Genomic DNA, 18,729 nt, shown 5'->3' with positions numbered 1-18,729 from the left:
GGGTTCTTTAAACACACACACACACAAATATAATCTATAAGGCTGGCTCTATTGCACCTATATGGGTACAGCTGGTGCTTCCCCTCCCACCCACGCATTTGCCGAGCCTCCCTTTAACGCAGTTCTCGTTTTCCTCCAGCCCCGGCGCGCTACAAAAAAGGTAGCTGAATTGGGGCGGGCAAGTTTTAACCTCATCGAGCAGGGACGGAAGTAAAGAATTGGAGGCAGTTTGGATTTGGTGCCGAAGCACGGCAGGGGACTGCCTCAGTCCGGAAACGAAAGACCTCGTGATTGCAATAAGGAATTCGGCGCTGTTACTCCCGGACTGCGAAGGGTCTGGCGGGTTACGTTGAGGGCGCCTCCAATCTTTGCGGAAGAAATGACTGGAAAGAGCCGTAGCCTGGCGCTTGGCCTGTTCCGGGGGGGCTGAGGCGCCCAAAAACAGCTACACCGCCTGATCGCCAGCAGCTCGGGCGGAAGCTCGGGCCAGCGGGAGAGGGCAGCGCGGCGGATACCTCTGGAGTATGCGGTGCGGAGGGAGCTGGCGCACGACCCGTAAGCGGCAATAGGAATAGCGAGCGGGACGTGGAGAGAGCGGGTTTTGAAAGCTTCAGCGAAGCTTAAAGCTAAAGATTATTAGAGGCTGGAAGGAAGGGCGTAGTAATAACGGAGATCCAGGAGCGCTAGAATCGGTGGGGAGAACTGCGAGGGCCAAGCTTATCTCCCCGCTGCAAGAAGCAGGAATTCAGTAACCCCGCATTTGCCCAGGTGGGTCGGTGAAGTTTGGCCTGCTACCGCTCGTCGGTCTTTTCCCCGGCCCTATGTGGTCGGTAGCCGCTCCGGACACCCCGAAATGAAGGGAGCGGTGGAGCTCCGGCAGGTCTCGGACTGGAGCGACTTCGTTCGAGGCCGCTGCCTGCGGGAACTGCTGAATCGGCGCCGTCCGGGTGAGCCTCCAAGCCGCATTGTAACCAGCCCTGACAAGCAGCATCTTCTTCTCCTGTGGAACCAGCCGGCCTCCCAGGCTCGTGTGGTGGCTTTCCAGCGCCTGGGGCTTGATGGAGGGGACCTGGAGAGGACCTGGAAGCCCCCTCAGACCCCCGTGGTGGAACTGCTTTTCCTGGAAAGCCCTGCCACAAGTGTCTCCTGGGTGTTGGCAATCATTTGGGAGCAAGGCAAGACCGAAGTCTGGCGCTTTGTGCCCACGGCAGGATGGCACCTGCTGCAGACCCTGGAACTGTGCCATGGAGCCCGTGCTCGGATTGTCTCTGTTTGCAGCTTGGGGGAGCAGCTTGTGTGGTGTGAAGAGAGGCCTCCTTTGGATGCCCAGCCAACTCCTGAGAGAAGAGCCTTCCAATACTGTATTTGCATTCGAGGCCTTCAGGTTGGAGAGCAGGGAGTCCAGCTGAGCCCTCTCCGGGTTGTCTTGCACAATAGCCCTGTTTACCAAGTCTTGGCCAAACCCTCTGGGGTCTTCCTTGTGCCCACCCCAGCCACCTTCCCAGGAATAGCCAAGTTTGTCCTCATCTGGCGACCTGAAATGTCTGATATCATTATTGCTGCACCGCATGGCCCGTGTGTTTCCACAAAAGCCTCACATGCAGGTGGCGAAGTGGACTTCAAAAAGCTAGTGCTGAGCTATGTGGGACTCTTGGCATCTATGGAAGATTTGGGTGTACATAGCTGTGCCCTGTCCAGCTGTGGAGAGCTCCTCCTGTTTATGCAAACGGGCACAGTAGAGGGAGTCCAACCTAACGGTGTGTGGCGACCTGTCTTTGACTTTGCAGGAAGCATTTTGTCTTCAGGGGAACAGGTCCAGCTAAAGGTATTTGGGGACATCCTGGCTTGCTTGCTGAAGGAGACTCTTTATCTTGTAGATTTGAACAGTAGAGAGCTGATAGAAAAAAAAGTCCTGAGCACTGAAGGAGTGCATTTTTTGGACTCTCCTGCTATAGAAGAAGAAATCCAGCTCCTTGCTCAGAATGGCATTTACGCTCTTGACTTCTCAGACACTGTTCAAGGCTGCCAGCCTGAACCCAACCTGGTGCAGATGGTGTTTGAAGAAGCCTGCAAATACTATCAAAGACGGAGTCTCAGTAGCTCCCAACTCACTGTGGAGAAACTGAAGAAGGGGGGCATGTTTCAGGCTCCTGTTGCACTGTCTTCCATCTTGTGCCATAGTCTCAATCCCAAAGGAAAAAAGCTCAGGGCCCTCCCAGAACCTTATACCAAGCTACTGGGCACACTGCAGTTAGAACTGCAGAACTATCAGAACCTGGAGTTCCTCAAGTCATGTGTGGTTCAGGCCTCAGAAAGTGAGGTAGAGAGCTATGGTGACGCACTGGTGGAGCAAGAACTTAGCCGCCTTCTACACTTGGACTTGAACAGAGAGAACTTGGCATACCTGAATGTCATATTTACTGCCTTCTCTGGGGCTTTCTGGAAAGCTATCCAGAATCATCTCCAGCTACAAGAGAATGGAGATGGTGTTCTGGTAGCCAGAGCCACTCCAGATATATGGAAAAAAATTCTGGGGGGAGCTGCTCCTAGCCCAAGCAAGCAAGAAGAAGGCCCTCCAAATGGAGTATTCCCCTTCTTTGAACTTGTCTGTCTTTCTCTTCTCCAGTTCAAGCCTAAATGGTTGCCTCACTTTGTGGAACTATCCCAACAATATTTGGGTGTCTCATGGACTTATAAAAGCAAGGAGGGCCCTGAGGGTGGTGTGCCCCTCTACAAGAGAGCACTGGCTGTACTGCCAAGGTGTCCTAGATGTCCAGAAGCAGATGGAGAAATGGAAATTGAGCTCCTGCTCTGTAGCCAGCGGCCCAAAGCAATCCTCCAGGCTATAGATCTCCTTATCCAACATGGAAGATGGCAGCATGTGATGGAGACAGCAGAGAAATTCTCCTTGCTGAGCCCTTTGCTGAACAAAGAGATTTTTATTAACCTCCTGGGGGAGTTTTCCCAGCACCGGGCACTGGACCCTTACTTGGATAAATTGTGGAAGCTCTGCCCTGCAGATATGAATGCTTCTGATGTCCTGAGCATTATTCAGCAAAACCTAGCATCAGAACTCAACCCATTTCCTTTTGCACAAGATGGGTCATCCAAGCTTACTATTGCCCTGCTCAAACCACTGTTGTACAGACTGGCACAAAGTCAGACATCCCAGAATGAAATTTTTGGACATGTCTTACAGGGCCCATCCTTTCCCCCACCAACACCACCCAGGCACCAGCAGTCTCTTCCAAAAGCAGATTCCCAGGAAGATCTAACCTTCTTTCAGAACCAAACATAATTTTCATTGTATGAGGTGATGTGAAAAGGCAAAATGGTATTTTTAAAATGGTTCTGGTAGAATCAGGAGCTGTAGTCTTTATATTCCAAGCTCACCCAGCTAAATTGGGAGGTTAAATCACAGAATCATGTATTGCCAATGAGTTTATTTGAAAGAGTGCAGAGCTTCTAGGAAGGATTGAAAGCTTTTTGTATCTTTAAACTGGGGTAAATAAAGGCATCTCTTCCCTAACCTTTCAGATGTGTTGGGATTATAATTCTCAAAATAAGAATTCTGGATTATATTTCTAGTACATCTGGAGAGCATCAAACTGGGGACAGCTACATATAGGAATGACACAATTATTTTTACTGGGACTGCTTGAAATACTACTACTGATGAACTGTCCTTTCATGAATAATAATATGGGACCGGTTGACAGTTTGATATGCCATTCTGCATTCATCAGCTGTATTTGTATATGAGTTTTGCTGAGGAGTAGCATTGTGGTGTGCTCAGAATTAGTCTTCCTCCAATGCACATTGGATTGGGGGCTGATGAATATTGTAGTCTGAGGCATCTGAAGAACATTAGGTTGGAGAAGGCTTCTCTAGATTTATTTCTTAAGGGGGGGGAGAGGAGGTTCTTGATAATATGGCTAACGAGTTTCATTTACCAGCCTTACTTCCTCCTGAAACTAATGCTTTTGAAACTCCCTCAATACAATCATTATCAGCTGCTGCTTCTCTGAAAAATCAGTCTCCAGATGTATCACAGATTTAAGCAAGCAATATTTATCTACAGCAGGGGAAGCCCCAGCTGTTTCTACTACATTTATCTATACATATCTTTGTACCCTATAGTGGCCTTTATCTTTTGCTTTTTAGAAAAGTGGAGGAGATTCACTACAATAGTTTATACCCTACTTCTTTGTAAGAAAGTATAATTCTCCCTAATGCTACATCTCTTAAATCTAAGCAAATGTTTCTCTGCTTTAAAAGAATAGTGAAATTTGAAGCAAGGTGCTATTACAACATAGCCCTTGACAATTTTCTTATTAGTCCACTCTGCTTAAGACTAATTACCATTTAAAGATAGCCTTCTCCATCGAGGATGGGGAACCTATGCCCTCCAAATATTGCTGAGGTGCAATTTCCAGCATCCCTGACCATTAGCTTTGTGGGCTGGGAAGTTGTGGTTCAGTAGTATCAGGAGGGCTCCAGGTTCTCCAGCCATGTCCTACATGCATGATGATAGTTAAGGCCACTTTCCACATATAGAAAGAAGAGGGGGCTTTAACTGGTCTAACCATGAATATTTTTTCTTTGTGTGGGTAGTTGGCAATACAGTACTGTTTTAATTCTCATGAAACTGACAGGATCATTTTTAGAAATGCAGAGTTTCCCTGATACGACCCCAAAGGGAGGTAGTCTGTTGAATAAAAGCAAGTGCACTTCACTTCTCTCTGTTTAAAGAGTAGGTTTAACAGTTGCTTTGCTGCCAACTTATGGTCTGGAAGGCAATGGGATCTATGTGGAATCTGAAGCCCTCCCAGGATTGTTGAACTACAACTCTCTGGAATCCAAATTTGACTAAGGCTCAAAAATGCTGGAAATTAAGGCTGGTCACAGGTTCCCCACCCATTTTGAAAAGATGCTCATGAACAGATACTTTTTCCACTGTTCAGTTTATGCTCTAATTCTGTTCCCCTCTCAAGTTTTCTGAGTGATTGTTTAGTGGGGAAAGGCTTTGTGGTTACATGAGACCCTACCCTGATAACTGAGAAACATGAATGAAAGCTAATGTATCCATTGATTAGGCTTGAGTGTCCTTCACTGCCTTGGCAATCTGGGAGTTTTAGTGCAAAGCAAATATTGTTCTTTCCAGCTGGGAGCTTCCCCTTTCTGAAGTAGAAGATAGACATGTAGCAGAACTCAAGGACAGCTCTAAGTCTCCCTTTATTCTGTCAGAGAGCAAAGAGGGGACACACAGATAACACAAACGCTGGGCTCATACCAAACTGGTCATCCCAATTCTACAATATTTACTTCTTAAAGATGCACATTCTTCAGAAAACCTCAAGTTTTCTCAACCCAGTGTCATTTTTAAATTTTACTTTAAGAGTTAAAAATTAAAAAAAAATGCCCCTCTTGATTAAAAGCCAAGAGGCAAGCTTCTTCCTCCTCTCTTTAGAAAATAATGGATTCTGTGTGGGTGCTGGACTTCAACAGGGGTTGGATTTTTTTCATGAAGTAGGGGTGAAAGGTAATTGACCTTAGGATTTCCCTGGATGCTTTGTGCCCTGCCTATCTTGAGTACCTTGGTAGATAAATATTAAGTTTTTAAGGCTACTTTTGATGAACAACTTTATTTTCTAATGCTGTTCTGATTTTTTGGAAGCTGTTCCTGTGTCCTATATGCAACACTGAAAGATAACCACCAGCCTTAGAGAATTTTGTGCTATGCCGCAAAGTACCTGGAATAGGCATCATGTACACCCAGCTGTGTATATCTTCTAGAGTATGTGTGTTAATTCAGTCTGAGCATACTGGTTAATGGGGACCAACACTAGTAGATAAATCATAGTCTGACCTGGAAGAATTTTGGCTGAGAACACATCATTCCTTGGAAGGAAAACTACAGCAAGCAAAGTGCTAACAATCAATGCCTCTTTGTCTGTTGAGCCATAGTATAAGAGCTATGCTCTTAACTTCTCGGCTTCTGTAAAACAGTTTAATTATAGGTTTAATATATCTGCCTTTAGATTCTCTAATTGGAATGTTCAGGGAAGAGTAGATTAAAAGTATCGATTCAAACAAGTAAGAAATATTAACCAATCCGAAATTAGATTTCATAATATGATGGAAGAGGAAGTGACTGCTAAACATCAAGAGAACAAGTAACTTCCTTGTTAGATGTATAAGCATGTAATGATTATTAATTTGATACTTCAACAGCTGTCTTTTCTCAGTGGATGTTCTGGCTTGGTCAACCATTGGATTTGGAGCTATGTGTTGAATAAGCATTTGTCACACCATTGCAAAAATACACCAAAATTATATTTAATAGTATTTGAAATTGTCGTAGGAGTTAAGTTTCTTTTATTCATTAAGGATCATGTGTATTTTGAGTCCAATGAAAAACATAGCTTCCTGCCCATCTTGGAGTTCCTTCTGATACTGTACCAGCCAGGGGCAGCCAGCTAATTTTCAAGCAAAGTCCAAAATTGATATTGTGATGGTTTATTCTTGGACCAATTTAAGTTACTATTTAACCCTGCAATTCCATTAGGAGCAAGATGACCCCTTTTGTGGGCCTCATTCTTGGGGACCAACAGTCTTTAAATGCTAAGTATCCAAGACCTACCTTAAATCGTATAAAAGCCACAAAAAATGTATAATTTTTCTGAATTTACAAATGAAAGACAAAATAAATATACAATGAAAATTAGAATATTCATTCACATGAGAGACAAAAGCATTTAGAGATTCAAGACTGTCGGTAAAGCAATTGGGGAGAGGGAGAAGAGTGGTATAATTATTTTCACTCTAGATTATTTATTCCTTTTCATTTCTTCATATAATCAAGTAAATTTTTAATTAGAAATTACAAAATCCAGGCAATTGAAAATATCTTTATGCATTCTGTCTTATTTCCATTAAGTTTGATAAAGTGGAGCTGCTAGGGAAAACTACAGGCCTGTGCTAAGTGATTCATAGCATGACAACAATAATGTCAAATTGCTTCCCATTTGTTGTAGGTTTTCATAAAAGCTTTTTCTTAAACTCTTTAGGGGAGAGAGAGATGGAGTTGTGGATAATTTTAGAAAAAGGCCACTGTTAATGTCCTAGGAGTAAGTGAAAGTGACAGTGTGTTACTAATTATTTGCATGTTTGTTGCTCTGTAAATTTGGGAATGTGAGGCCTCCCCCTCAGGAGCCAAGAAAGTGTTGTTTTATGTAATGTTTTCATATTTCCTTGATCAATAGGATTTCATTTGTTACTGTCACTTGTACAGTAATGGTAAGTGCATAAAAAAGTTTCTGCTACTGTGCAGAATCTGATTGAAATTTTATTATAAATACAAATGAGATTCTTTGAAAGTTTTATACGCAGATGGGACAACAAAAAGTTTAAGTAACACATGGTCTACCTACCCTCTTGACAGTCAATACTTCAAAATATTTGTAATGTTACATTCAGACCAGCATGTTGCACAATTAGTTCATACGCTATACTCTGGATTAATGAGTCTGTAACTCAATAAAAAAAACAATATGTTCTGCTACTAGTCCAGTCCTTCCCCAAACTGCAAATTTCCAATGTTGTGGTTATACTGACTGAGAATTATGTCAGTTATAATTCCTCACTTCTGGAGTGCCCCAGGTCAGATAAGGCTAATCTAAAAGGAATAGAAGCCTTGTATTATTCCTCTTCCAAATGGTTATATCATCCCTATTATTGGAGTCATCTTCATTTTGTATTAATCTAAATGCATCCTTTTCTACTAATTCTTTAATAAGCAATACCTAATTCTATTAACATTTTCCCTACCGCATGAAGGAACCACACTTCTGGCAAAACACCTTTTCATGGTTCAACAATATTAGAGGAGAAGGGTATAAAATGCCCAAAATACGCAAATCAAGTATTGGAGGATGTGAGGAAGGGGGAAAGAGAACCATACATGACTGTAGATTGCAGTGGTATAATGAAGCAACCAGACACAAAATCTGGAAAATGCTCTAAAAATTTAAGGCAATTCATTCTTCCTGACACACAGATTAGTAGAACTTCTCAGTAGCATTTCATTATGGCTCATATTTTTCTCTTCCGGAGTGTCAATTTTTGGAGTAGGTATGGATTTTGATTTGATCCAGCAAGGCACCATTTGTAATTCAACTTAATTAAGCAAAGATTTCTAGATTTGAACACAGCAGAGGACTGCTGAGGTTCAAAGAATTAAAGAAGTTTTGCTATGTTGCCTGTCACGTTTCTTGTTCTCATGATTATAAATTCATTCTAGGCCAGTGTCCATCATCTTAACTGTGCCACACAAACAGATTGACTTGAAGCAGAAGAAACTTCTTCACACAATGCCCTTCTCTCTCTCTCTCCCTCCCTCTAGCACAATTTCAACTGCTTATTGGGGTCTGTAAGGTAATTCAGTAGCACGCAGTGATATCAGGCACTGAAATCTAAGGACTTTGAAACCGCCTGAGTTATCAGGAGTCTTTCCTGTAGAAATGACAGCATAAAGACTGCAAGCCTAACCTCTCAATACCCTGAGCACACAGTCAAAGTAAACTTCCATGTCACAGGACTTATGGCACAATAGTCTCTCCTGTAGGGAAAAAGTTGCTGCCATATTACAAACTTTTTCAGGGAAAAATTGTGGCAAATTTTACATACTCCACACTGTCAAAAGAAATCCAAAAATTCTCTAGACCATTGTTTGTCATCTTCATAGCTGCTAAGAGATGGAATGTTGAAAAAGGAGGTGTTATTTCCTCAGTTCAGCCCGGGGCATTTTGAACATGCTTTGCCTTGATCTGCAACGGGAAACGAAGAAAATAAGATTGAACCTCGATGGTTGATAGGCGACAATAAAGGTAAGGATGATTTGGGAGTAACAAATTTAAGAGCTTTTTTGGCAGCTCTCAGTTCCTCATTGTTGGTTCATGCTAAGACAGGGCTTTAAAAATCCTCTCCACTGATAAATATACCACCATGCTGCTGCTTAGCACCATCTGTAACCAAAGTCAGCATGTGACAAAAAATGTCAGCTTATTGCAATGATGGTGGTTTCCCACTCTGCAGAACATTTTCTTTTAAATACTAACACCAGAAATGGGAGCCGCCTACACTATTTTGGGTATTCCCTACACCCCAAATGGCTTCCACACTCCTTTAGTGCTAATTAAATGGCTCTTCTTTAGCCTAGTACTGATATTTGCTTGAATTTCAATGCTGCATAGCAATAATAGATCATAGATATAGAAAGGTACTTACAGTTCAAAGTTTTCCATAATCTCATCCCTAATAGGAGAAAGGGATAGTGTCAATGACGTATTGCCACTCCCACATGATAGTTCCCACAAAGGCTACAAAAAATATTGTAGCAATTGAACTGGATGTTATCACAAAGTGAGGCAGGAAAAGGGAGAGTTTACAGTTATGCTATGGCAAGATCACATTTCTGAAGCAGAAATGCAGCCCCCGGAGGTTGGGGGTGGTTACACACATGATCCTGAAGAGAGTTTCAAACTATAGTAGACAGTATTGGAAAAACAGAAAGGCAGCAGCCCATAGCCATGGGCAGCGTACCCCACAACATAACAAATCATTCTTACTCATATATGTCATCGATCTTCATTCGACGATAAAACTTAGCAAGCCTCACAGCCAAGATGATACTTGGCAACAGAAAGACAGTGCACCAGGCCAGACTAAACCAGAAGGCATTCTAGGAGGGGGAAAGAGAAGAGATACAGTGCTGGAGGCAATGCTTCAACTGCATCAGCATAAGTTCAGTTGGTTGAGGCTGCTAAGAGAAGCATCTCTAATGATGGACGTATCCCCAAACATTAGGTATTTGTACCTTTCTAGTCCTAACACTGCACTAGAGCCTTCCTTATGTACATCCCACTCCAGTTTCTATTCAGAAAACATAGCTTTCATGTGTGTATATGCATCTCTAATTTCTCCCTACATCTTTTCTCAAAATTAAGACACTTATGCATAGCTATAGCAAACTCACTCCCAGGACAACTATAATGTTGTGCTCCTCATATTTACAATTCAATGTTACATCCTTGGTTGTAACTACCATCTCTTGCCTTAGCCATGTTGACATGTTTAGCATTCCTACATCCCAATTAATGCTCTCTGATTAGTCCCACTGATTTCCTCACCAAAGAATCAACGATGTAATTGCAGACAACAGTATTCATGCTATCCAGTGCCCAGGCTGCAGGACCACAGCGACCCACTTGTCCTTTGACCTGCCAACAAAGATTTGAAAAAAACACTTCATTAGAAGTTTCATCAGAGAAAAACCAGCCAGAGTCTTCCCCTGGACAATGATTTTCATCATTTTCACCACCATATATTTTGAAATCTTCCACAACACTCTCTCTTCCAACCCAGTAGGAAAAGTTCAGTCACTCAATAATTGTATTCTGCATTTTCACACTAAAAATAAGGGGAAAAGTAGCTGGCCTCATACAACATACTGAGCATAAACCCAGGTTAACAAAACTTAATTAGTACATCCAAACAACCAGTAAGTTTGGTCTGAGTCACCAAACATTCTAATGACCTCCTTCATACAACATGCCAAGGGAATGGATAGGTTATGATTAAAAAATAGTCATGCCTCTGTGTTTACATTTTGTTGGGTAAGGGCTTGAGCAAGGACAGATAACTCCATATTGTTGGCAAGGTGGGAGTGTAAGTCCAGCAAGTCCAGCCTTATTCCAACAGAAATAATTGGTAATACTTACAGCATCCTGAGCCCAGTTCATATAAGAGGCAAAGTAATTCAACACGCGCCATACAAAAGCCTTGGTCTCCTAGATGGAAGCAGAGAAGAGTATTGGTAAGAGGATAGAGAATCCTTTTCCAAACCCAGGAAATGGTTCTGTTTTGGAGTATAAGGATCATGCATAAACTGCATTGCAGCTCCATGAATGGAAATGAAGCTCTAGAAGACTCAGGGGAAGGGGGAGGGAGCAAAGCTCATTCTTGCAAGATCACCTACAGGTAATAAGGCTCTACATGGTTCAATTACTCAGAAGAACTTCCTCAGATTTTCTGCAAGCAGGAGAGCAGAACCGTACTGCTATTCATTAAAGTAGCACAACTTTTTTTTCAGGTCTTGAAGCTAGCCTAAGGAATCTACCCATTAGCTTTAATGAGTGGCTTCCTTAAAGTAGCAGCCTTTTCCCTTTAGGCCACTTAATGAACAACAGCACTCCCGCAATGTCTGAAGCATTTTTTTTTTAATCATTTTTTAAGCATGCACAGCCCTAGGAAGTAGCATGCCCTTCCCTGGAGCTTCTGCTCATCCCCTCCCCTGTTTTTGTTCCACCCCACTTTAGATTGCTGGTATGTCAACTCTGGCAGAAGTGCTGGGGGCTGACTGGGGCAGTTTACACACATACTAAATAAGTAAACAAATACACTGAGTTACTGATGAAGACTTACATTTTTTATAACTTCCTGTGTCTGATGCTTTATAAATGAATTGGTCTCATTTATTTCCAACAGCGTGGAGTTTATCTGTTTCTGGTGGGATACATGACTGTTAGGTTCATTCAAAGTATATCTGGGCTGCCCACTCAAGAAAAGCACCTTATACACCTTGCATCACATATCCCACAGCATATCAAAAGCCAAGACAAATCCTTTAATATATTTTAAGAACATTAAACATGAAGAGATGTAGGGACTGAGGCCAATAAATGTTTTAAATCAATGATATTCAACTTCACACAAATAGATCTGCTTATGCGGTAGAGCTGCCTTCCACACCCATACTTTCCTTTGTGTGATGTCTACCAGCCCCTCAATTTTTTCAGTCTTCCTAATAAATTTAAAACCTCCTGATGCTAAGATAAATTTCTGAACTCCCCAACTGGCTCTTAGTAACATAACATCACAAATTTCTGCTTCTACTGTAAGGCCTGAACAGATTGTCCCCTAGCAGAACTTCTAAAATATCCCAAAGAGGGCTTTTTGCAGAAGTCTTTGGGAACCCTGGAATCAAAGGCCTCTTTCTCAAATTTTCTTTTCCACCCAACCTGCTTACTGAAATTCGAGGTGTGGAGTTCTGCAGGGTCTGGATGCTTCTCTTCAGGACTTGCTGAGGGAGAAAACAAAGAAATCCCTCATTCAGAGTGACACCAGGTTTGGCCAAAGAGAAAGACAGGCAAGGGAAACAGCACTCACAAATTCTGGAGGAAATTTGAGGTTTATCCATCTCTGGATCATCTTCAGCTCATCAGCCTGACGTTGCAGTTTACTACTTATGGCATCACTACCCTGAAAAGGAATATATATGCCACAGTAGATTACTTGTTGTTTTTATACATATTCATTAAACGTGACATGGGGTCATATCCAATTAGCATTTGTGCTCTGTAATTTCAATGCTTCATTCCACTCCGCTCTCTCAGCAATTACCTCTAGTTCAAAACTGGTCCTATTCTACCTGTTTCAGTCAGGTTTCAGGCCAGGATTTAGTACTGAGATAGCCTTGGTCATGCTTATTGATAAACTGTGGTTGAGCCAAGATGGAGGTCATGTATCCATCCTTGATCTCTCAGCAGCTTTCAGTACCATTGACCACACTATCCTTCTGAGCCAACTCCATGGGTTGGGGATTGAGGGCATCATTTTACAGAGATTCTCTTCCTTTCTCCAGGGCCAGAAATATTCCATCTTTGACCTTGGATGAGATAGCAATTCCCCCTTCAAGACTGGTGTGCGATCTAGGGGTCTTCCTGGACTTACTGCTCCTGCTTGAAGAGCAGGTGGCAGCTGCAACCAGGAAGGCCTTTGCACAACTTCATCTGGTGCACCAGTTGTGCCTTTTCCTAGATTGGGGGGACTATGAGATAGTCACTCATGCCCTAGTTCCCTGACGGCTTGGCTACTGCAATGTGCTGTACGTCGGTCTGCCCTTGAAGACCACCCAGAAGCTTCAATTGTTCCAGAATGCAGCAGCAGCAGCAGTGATGGAAATGCCTTTGTGTGCCCATGTAACAACTCTGCTTTGCAAGCTATACTGATTGCTAGTTTGCTTCTGGGTGTGATCCAAGGTTCAATTCAAGGCTACCACTCAGGCCTTTGGTGAGGGAGAGTAAGACCCCTCGCTTCATTCCATCTGGTATGTTGAGCTTGCTATCTTTTTTCTTTATCTTTTATCTTTGATTTTATTGTAATTTCTTTGATTGTTATGAGCCACCTAGAATTGTTGGGAGTCAGGTGGCATACAAGTTGATTATTATTAAAAACTTCCTGCTTGATCTGTTATTTTTGTTGCAGGTCACTGTCAAAGCTACTTGAAGGGCACATTCCAAGAGGCAATTTAGAACACAGTTTTCATCTTCCAGTGGCAGCTGGGAGAACAGCTGGATATGCAAAATTCCATGTCTCCTCAAATGGATTTCCCAAAACATCTGCTGTATATCTTAGAAAGGGAGTTAAGGAAGAGCAGTTGTATAGGAGTATGTCAGTATCCTTGCCCAAGGACTACTCACTCGTTCTTTTGCCAAATCTTCCAACTTATTAGCCAAGGCATTCAGGTCTTCTTTGGTCAGATTCTGGTTAAGCTACAGAAAAAGGAGAGAAAGAGAGCAGAGAGGTCAAGCAAGCAAAAGACACTCAAGTGAATTAAATATGGAATTGGAGGCAGATTAACTTTTGAGTATCTCCCCATATTTTTCCAGTCAATACTCAAGTTTTAATATAATACATGTTACTGTTTCTCCTTATCCCACCACTAGGAGGAGTGAGTTTACCTCATCCCTCTTTTCTGCTAACTATCAGAGATTTTTCTGAGTGCCTCCTCTAGCAAAGGTTACATGATTTGCTTTTGGAAACACAGTCATTTCTGTTGCTGTTTTCTGACAGCAGAACATCCCACCAAGTTTTCTTATTATCCTTTAAGGCAGTGTTTCTCAACCTTGGCTGCATGAAGATGTGTGGACTTTAACTCCCAGAATTCCTCAGCCAACATAGCTGGCTGGGGAATTCTGGGAGTTGAAGTCCACACATCTTCAAGCAGCCAAGGTTGAGAAACACTGCTTTAAGGACTAGGCAAAGTTCTCTTCACAACAGCATTTAGTAGGCAAATTGATATATGGGGCTGGCCTGTACTGATCACTGCTTAATGACTCATTGCAGTTGCTATTTATAAATAATGACATGTTTTTATTGCACTATTATAGAACAATGCACGTTGTTGTTGTGAGCCACCCAGAGTTGCTTAAGATGGGCAGCCATATAAATCTTTTAAACATACTAATTAAATAAATTAGCAACATCTCACTATAGCATAATTTATCTTGAATGCCAACTATAGCAGAAAAGAGACATACATTTTTAAGAAATAAATGATTAAAACAATCCGCACAAAACTTTAAAACTACATAATTCAAATACTCTGTCAGCCTGTTTGGCTATAAATGCTAATGCTGGTTTTGAGGCCACCTCAGGGCTTCTCCAAACACAATCACCACTGATCAGCTGCCAATAAGCTACTATGACAACATCAACTCAGAATCTTTCCAGTGGCAGACTCTTAACTTCTGTTGCTGGGGAACGTGTACCCCAGCAAATGTGAACATCATAGATTCCCCAACAGATACAAAAGAGTGTCTGGTCCTCATAGAGCCCCTATTCTGGGAAGGAAATCAACTTATGATGAAGTTTTTCCTCTCTTCCTCAAGCCTGTTCCTTATTTCCCGTCTTACGTGTTCAAGAGTACTGTTAAAATCCACATTCAGAGGCCCATCTTTTGAACTCAGTTTCTGCAAGCTGCGTTTCTGCTCATCATCCAGAAGATCAATAGACCCAATACTGACATTTATTTTATTCAAGGTTGAATCAATGTCTCGGGTATACTAGAGGGACAACAGAAATACAAGATGAGTAGATGCAGAGCACAATGTCATTTGTCCTGCAGTACATTCTCTAGAACTGTCCAGGGGGCTGCAGTTATGCCCCATACCCATATGCTTAAACTATGCCCAGTGACAGCTTAAGCTGATATTTGGGAGCAAAAGATTAACTGGTGATGGTATTTCTCTGTCACTGGATTGATTCATTATAGGCAACCATCATTGACCTTGCTGATGTTGAAGGTGTCATTCAGGGAGATGATCTCATCTAGGTGAAAGGTACTCCACAAGGGTGCATTTTGTTCACAGTTCCTTTAAAAGAGGAAAACTTGAGTTAAGAGGCCAGGATACATAATACTATATCAAGGATAAATTGGACAAGAGCATTACTGCATAGATCGAGCTCTCCAGTCCTGCACGTTAGCTCTCCCTGCAGGGTCCACAGCTAGAAACCTCTTCAGAATAGCCTTACACATTATGCTTGCACATTATTCATTCCAATCACCTGCACACATAAACAATGAGTCTTCCTCTTTCCTTGCAAGAAGCAGGTCAGAAAAGTTCAGCTTTTGCTGTCATTGCCAGCAAAAATATATAAATTATTTTCAGCTGCTCTACTGCAATTAAACAGAGCAACTTGGTGCTGTCACTTATCTGTTCTGCGGACTATCTGGGATCAATGGAGGTAGAGGGATGGGATGGGGCAAAAGGAGCTTGTCCAGTGGGAAGGGGAAGCTGAAGGGGCTTGCCAAGCTCAAGTTGGGAAGCCGTATGAGTGCCATAAGCACCATGTTGCCAATCTTTGGCTTAGGAGAATGCTTTTTAGGTAGGACCTATGGAGAAAGCACATGATCTGCACAGAGACCACATTCTGGGAACATTGGTAAAAGTTCATTAGAATACAGTGTGAACAAGGTATAAATACTTTGGACTGTGCAGTGCTTCCATGTATTTCATTACAGGTTGATGAGCAGCTATTTCCCTCTTCTGTACAAGGTTTCCCTCTGCACATCCTCCACAATTTATTCCACTAGGCCTACAACATTTACGTGCCCTTCAGATTCTCCTTTCCCTGAGGGAAACTGAGGACCAATATCATGGTAGTCCAACCAGGCAGCCTGGCACTCACTTGTATATGCTGGTCAAATTTACATCAGAACCCTTCAGTTGCATAAGCTTTTTCACATTTAATTGAGGAAACAATCCAGGTGTGTCCAGAAACTAGAAAAAGATAAGTAGCATCTGATGAGATCTTTTCTCCATTTTCTGAAAACAAAGTCTTTATTGATTCCCTTTGCTATATTTCCTCCTCTCCAGAAAGTGAAACAGCTGACAGCCAGAGATTAAAATAACAATGACTTATGAGAGTTGGAAGAGGGGACTACAGACAAAGATTGCATATTAATATACCATTATTAATTCTACAACCATAAGTTAACCTTCCCTGTGTCACAATATTTATGCATTTATTTTATTAGGCTTATATGCAATATCCAATTGTCAACCAACTCTGAGCAGCCTTGTCTTCTCATTCCCAACTATGAGGGTTCACCATAACATCTATGAGTACAGTAACAGCATAGTGGCTTACCTGGAGGAGAATTCCATTGCCCCAAGGCCGGCAGACCAATGTGTATGAATTGCCCCCAACTAAAAATAGCAGTAGAATCAGCAGCATCAGCAACCATGAAAATATAAAGCTGAATCCAACACCCCTGTCATGAAAGATGAGAAACAATCAGAGGTCTACAATTCAGCTATTGATTTGGATATGAAGAACAACCCACAGAATCCTCTACTGTTGGCAGTATAAGAATACTGTCTTATATTCATGGTGCCATTTCTGTGAAGATCTGCAAGGCAGGAAAACAATGTGCCAAGGCAAGCAGAAGACACTGATTTGCAACTCAGTAGTGTACCTTGCCATCAACGGTGGCACTTATGAACAGTACCACCCTATCTTTTCCTGGTAGAAATCTGTGCTAACTACAAAATAAGAAAATGCTCTACAAAGTGGTTTCTCCACAGCAACTAACACTACATAAAAATATCAGTAGGCTCTGATGGTGTCTTTGGCTATGATCTGGAAGGATACAAAGAGGTTATTGTCAGTTACTCCCCTACACTGAAACAGGAGAGAGAATACAACGTCTCTTACGCCATAAAGAAGTTTCCACCAGTGTTGGAGAGGCATCCCCGTTTGGTAGGCATCCCATGTGGATCTAGCCCAAGGCCACCAAGCAAAAGGCCCAACACATTGAATACAATTATTACAAACACCAGGCAGCAAAGGCAGAAGCCAATGCCCCACCTGCAGTGAGAGAAATCAAACTGGTTAACACTCAGTCTTCAAACAACAATGAAGGAAAGAAAGGGATGAAAACATGCTCAAGTGTTGGCTTAAATCAGTTCAGCTGAAACCAGGATCAGCAGGACTGTGCTCTGTTAGCATGTACAACAGATAGTTGTGTTCAAACAAGAGGCTTACCAACCATCGCTATAATTTTCTCAATTAATGCAATTTTCTCAGGTGCACAACACGCTTAACCACAAAGTAACTGCATGAGCTGAGTTTGTACAACATCCTAGGCTAAAATGTGGTTGGATCATTTGTACCTCAGTGCACCATATGAACACAGGCACTAGAAATTAAAGGAAGTAATGAAAATAACAATACCTATTCAAGCCCAAAAAATAAGGAATGGTAGAGCAATGGTTGGGAAAAAAAACTGATCTAATGAATAGGCCCTTAAACTTCACAAATTAGAAGTGCTGGCCATTCAAACAACAGCGCTTAAAAGGGCACCTCAGAGATCCCTAGAGGCCTCATTTTTCTTCTGAGCTGCACTGTATTTTCTATAACTGGCCTTCTGCTTATTAAAATGGAATGTGGATATCCATTCCATCTGACCTGTGAACTCAGCCCAAGGAATTCTGCAACATATGAAAAGTTGAGCAAAGTTTTACTCCTACCTGTAACCATCATAATTGACCACAACTGGCTTATAGTCATTTGCCATCTTTACAGCATCATCCATGAGCCCAGAGATATTCTTCAGTGAGTTCAGCATGTAAAAGTTACCACTGATTGCATTAATTTCCATCTTGATATGGTAGAGCTGATCCTGCATCTCTTTAAGAATCAGAGCCAACACAGATAAACCATTATGCTATGTGCATTATCATGGACCATCTAAATCATAGCACCCGTCATCCAAGGGCTGTGGATATGTAGGGTATGCTTTATGTTAAGCTCTCCAACTTGCACTCTCGACACATACAATTCACGCTGCATCTCAATCTAAGTGAGGCAATTCAGCTCTTATATCACCTAAGAGGCATCTTTTATGAAGCAATAAACCATTTCACATGTACAATTAATAGAAAGATTTGAAGTTGATAAAATGTTTTTTGGTTTTGAATGGATAAAACTGAATTTGAAACTGAGTTATGTATTAATGATGAACAGCTCATTGCTAAAATGTATACAGTATGCTTCTGTTGAGATATGAAACTGAGGATGAACAAGTTAAAGATTATTTGATAAAATGGGCTAAACTTTTTAGGTACAATATACAAATAGAACAATGGGAAAACTTGTGGATGAAAGGGCTGAAATTTACATTATGTTATAACCTTAAAGAGAATTTTTATAAAATGATGTGTTGATGATATTTATAACCAGAAAGATTGTCAAAAATGTATAATGGGACTTCAAATATTTATTGGAAATGTGAACAAGAAGGGACTTTTTATCATCTTTGGTGGACATGTCAAAAAGCTAAAAAAATTGGACTCAAATACATATATTAATCCAGAAGATTTA

The 18,729-nt window shown here is 41.8% G+C and overlaps 2 protein-coding genes across 2 annotated transcripts in view; one reads left to right on the top strand and one right to left on the bottom strand.

The window, feature by feature from the left end:
• The first annotated feature begins 218 nt into the window (after positions 1–218).
• HPS6 (HPS6 biogenesis of lysosomal organelles complex 2 subunit 3) lies at positions 219–4,263 on the top strand. The gene has a single exon (XM_063307035.1). It carries the CDS (start codon positions 854–856, stop codon positions 3,296–3,298), a length of 2,445 nt encoding a protein of 814 aa, XP_063163105.1. The 5' UTR covers positions 219–853; the 3' UTR covers positions 3,299–4,263.
• Positions 4,264–6,777: 2,514 nt separating this feature from the next.
• Positions 6,778–18,729, bottom strand: part of LOC134500037 (prominin-1-A-like) — a 37,911-nt gene continuing 25,959 nt past the window's right edge. Inside the window, exons 11-25 of the mRNA XM_063307036.1 lie at positions 17,877–18,036; positions 17,062–17,214; positions 16,495–16,618; positions 16,033–16,124; positions 15,131–15,215; positions 14,757–14,906; positions 13,542–13,613; positions 12,229–12,321; positions 12,089–12,142; positions 11,485–11,565; positions 10,782–10,850; positions 10,191–10,280; positions 9,630–9,742; positions 9,289–9,315; positions 6,778–8,828 (exon numbers count right to left, since the gene is read on the bottom strand). Of these exons, the coding sequence (XP_063163106.1) occupies positions 8,780–8,828; positions 9,289–9,315; positions 9,630–9,742; positions 10,191–10,280; positions 10,782–10,850; positions 11,485–11,565; positions 12,089–12,142; positions 12,229–12,321; positions 13,542–13,613; positions 14,757–14,906; positions 15,131–15,215; positions 16,033–16,124; positions 16,495–16,618; positions 17,062–17,214; positions 17,877–18,036 (1,412 nt within the window). The 3' untranslated portion in view covers positions 6,778–8,779. The remainder of the gene's footprint in view (positions 8,829–9,288; positions 9,316–9,629; positions 9,743–10,190; positions 10,281–10,781; positions 10,851–11,484; positions 11,566–12,088; positions 12,143–12,228; positions 12,322–13,541; positions 13,614–14,756; positions 14,907–15,130; positions 15,216–16,032; positions 16,125–16,494; positions 16,619–17,061; positions 17,215–17,876; positions 18,037–18,729) is intronic.

This window comes from Candoia aspera, chromosome 6, assembly GCF_035149785.1.
Source record: "Candoia aspera isolate rCanAsp1 chromosome 6, rCanAsp1.hap2, whole genome shotgun sequence".
Lineage (NCBI taxonomy): Eukaryota > Metazoa > Chordata > Lepidosauria > Squamata > Boidae > Candoia > Candoia aspera.
The sequence above is the reverse complement of the archived record's forward strand: the minus strand, read 5'-3'. Positions and strand labels throughout refer to the sequence as shown.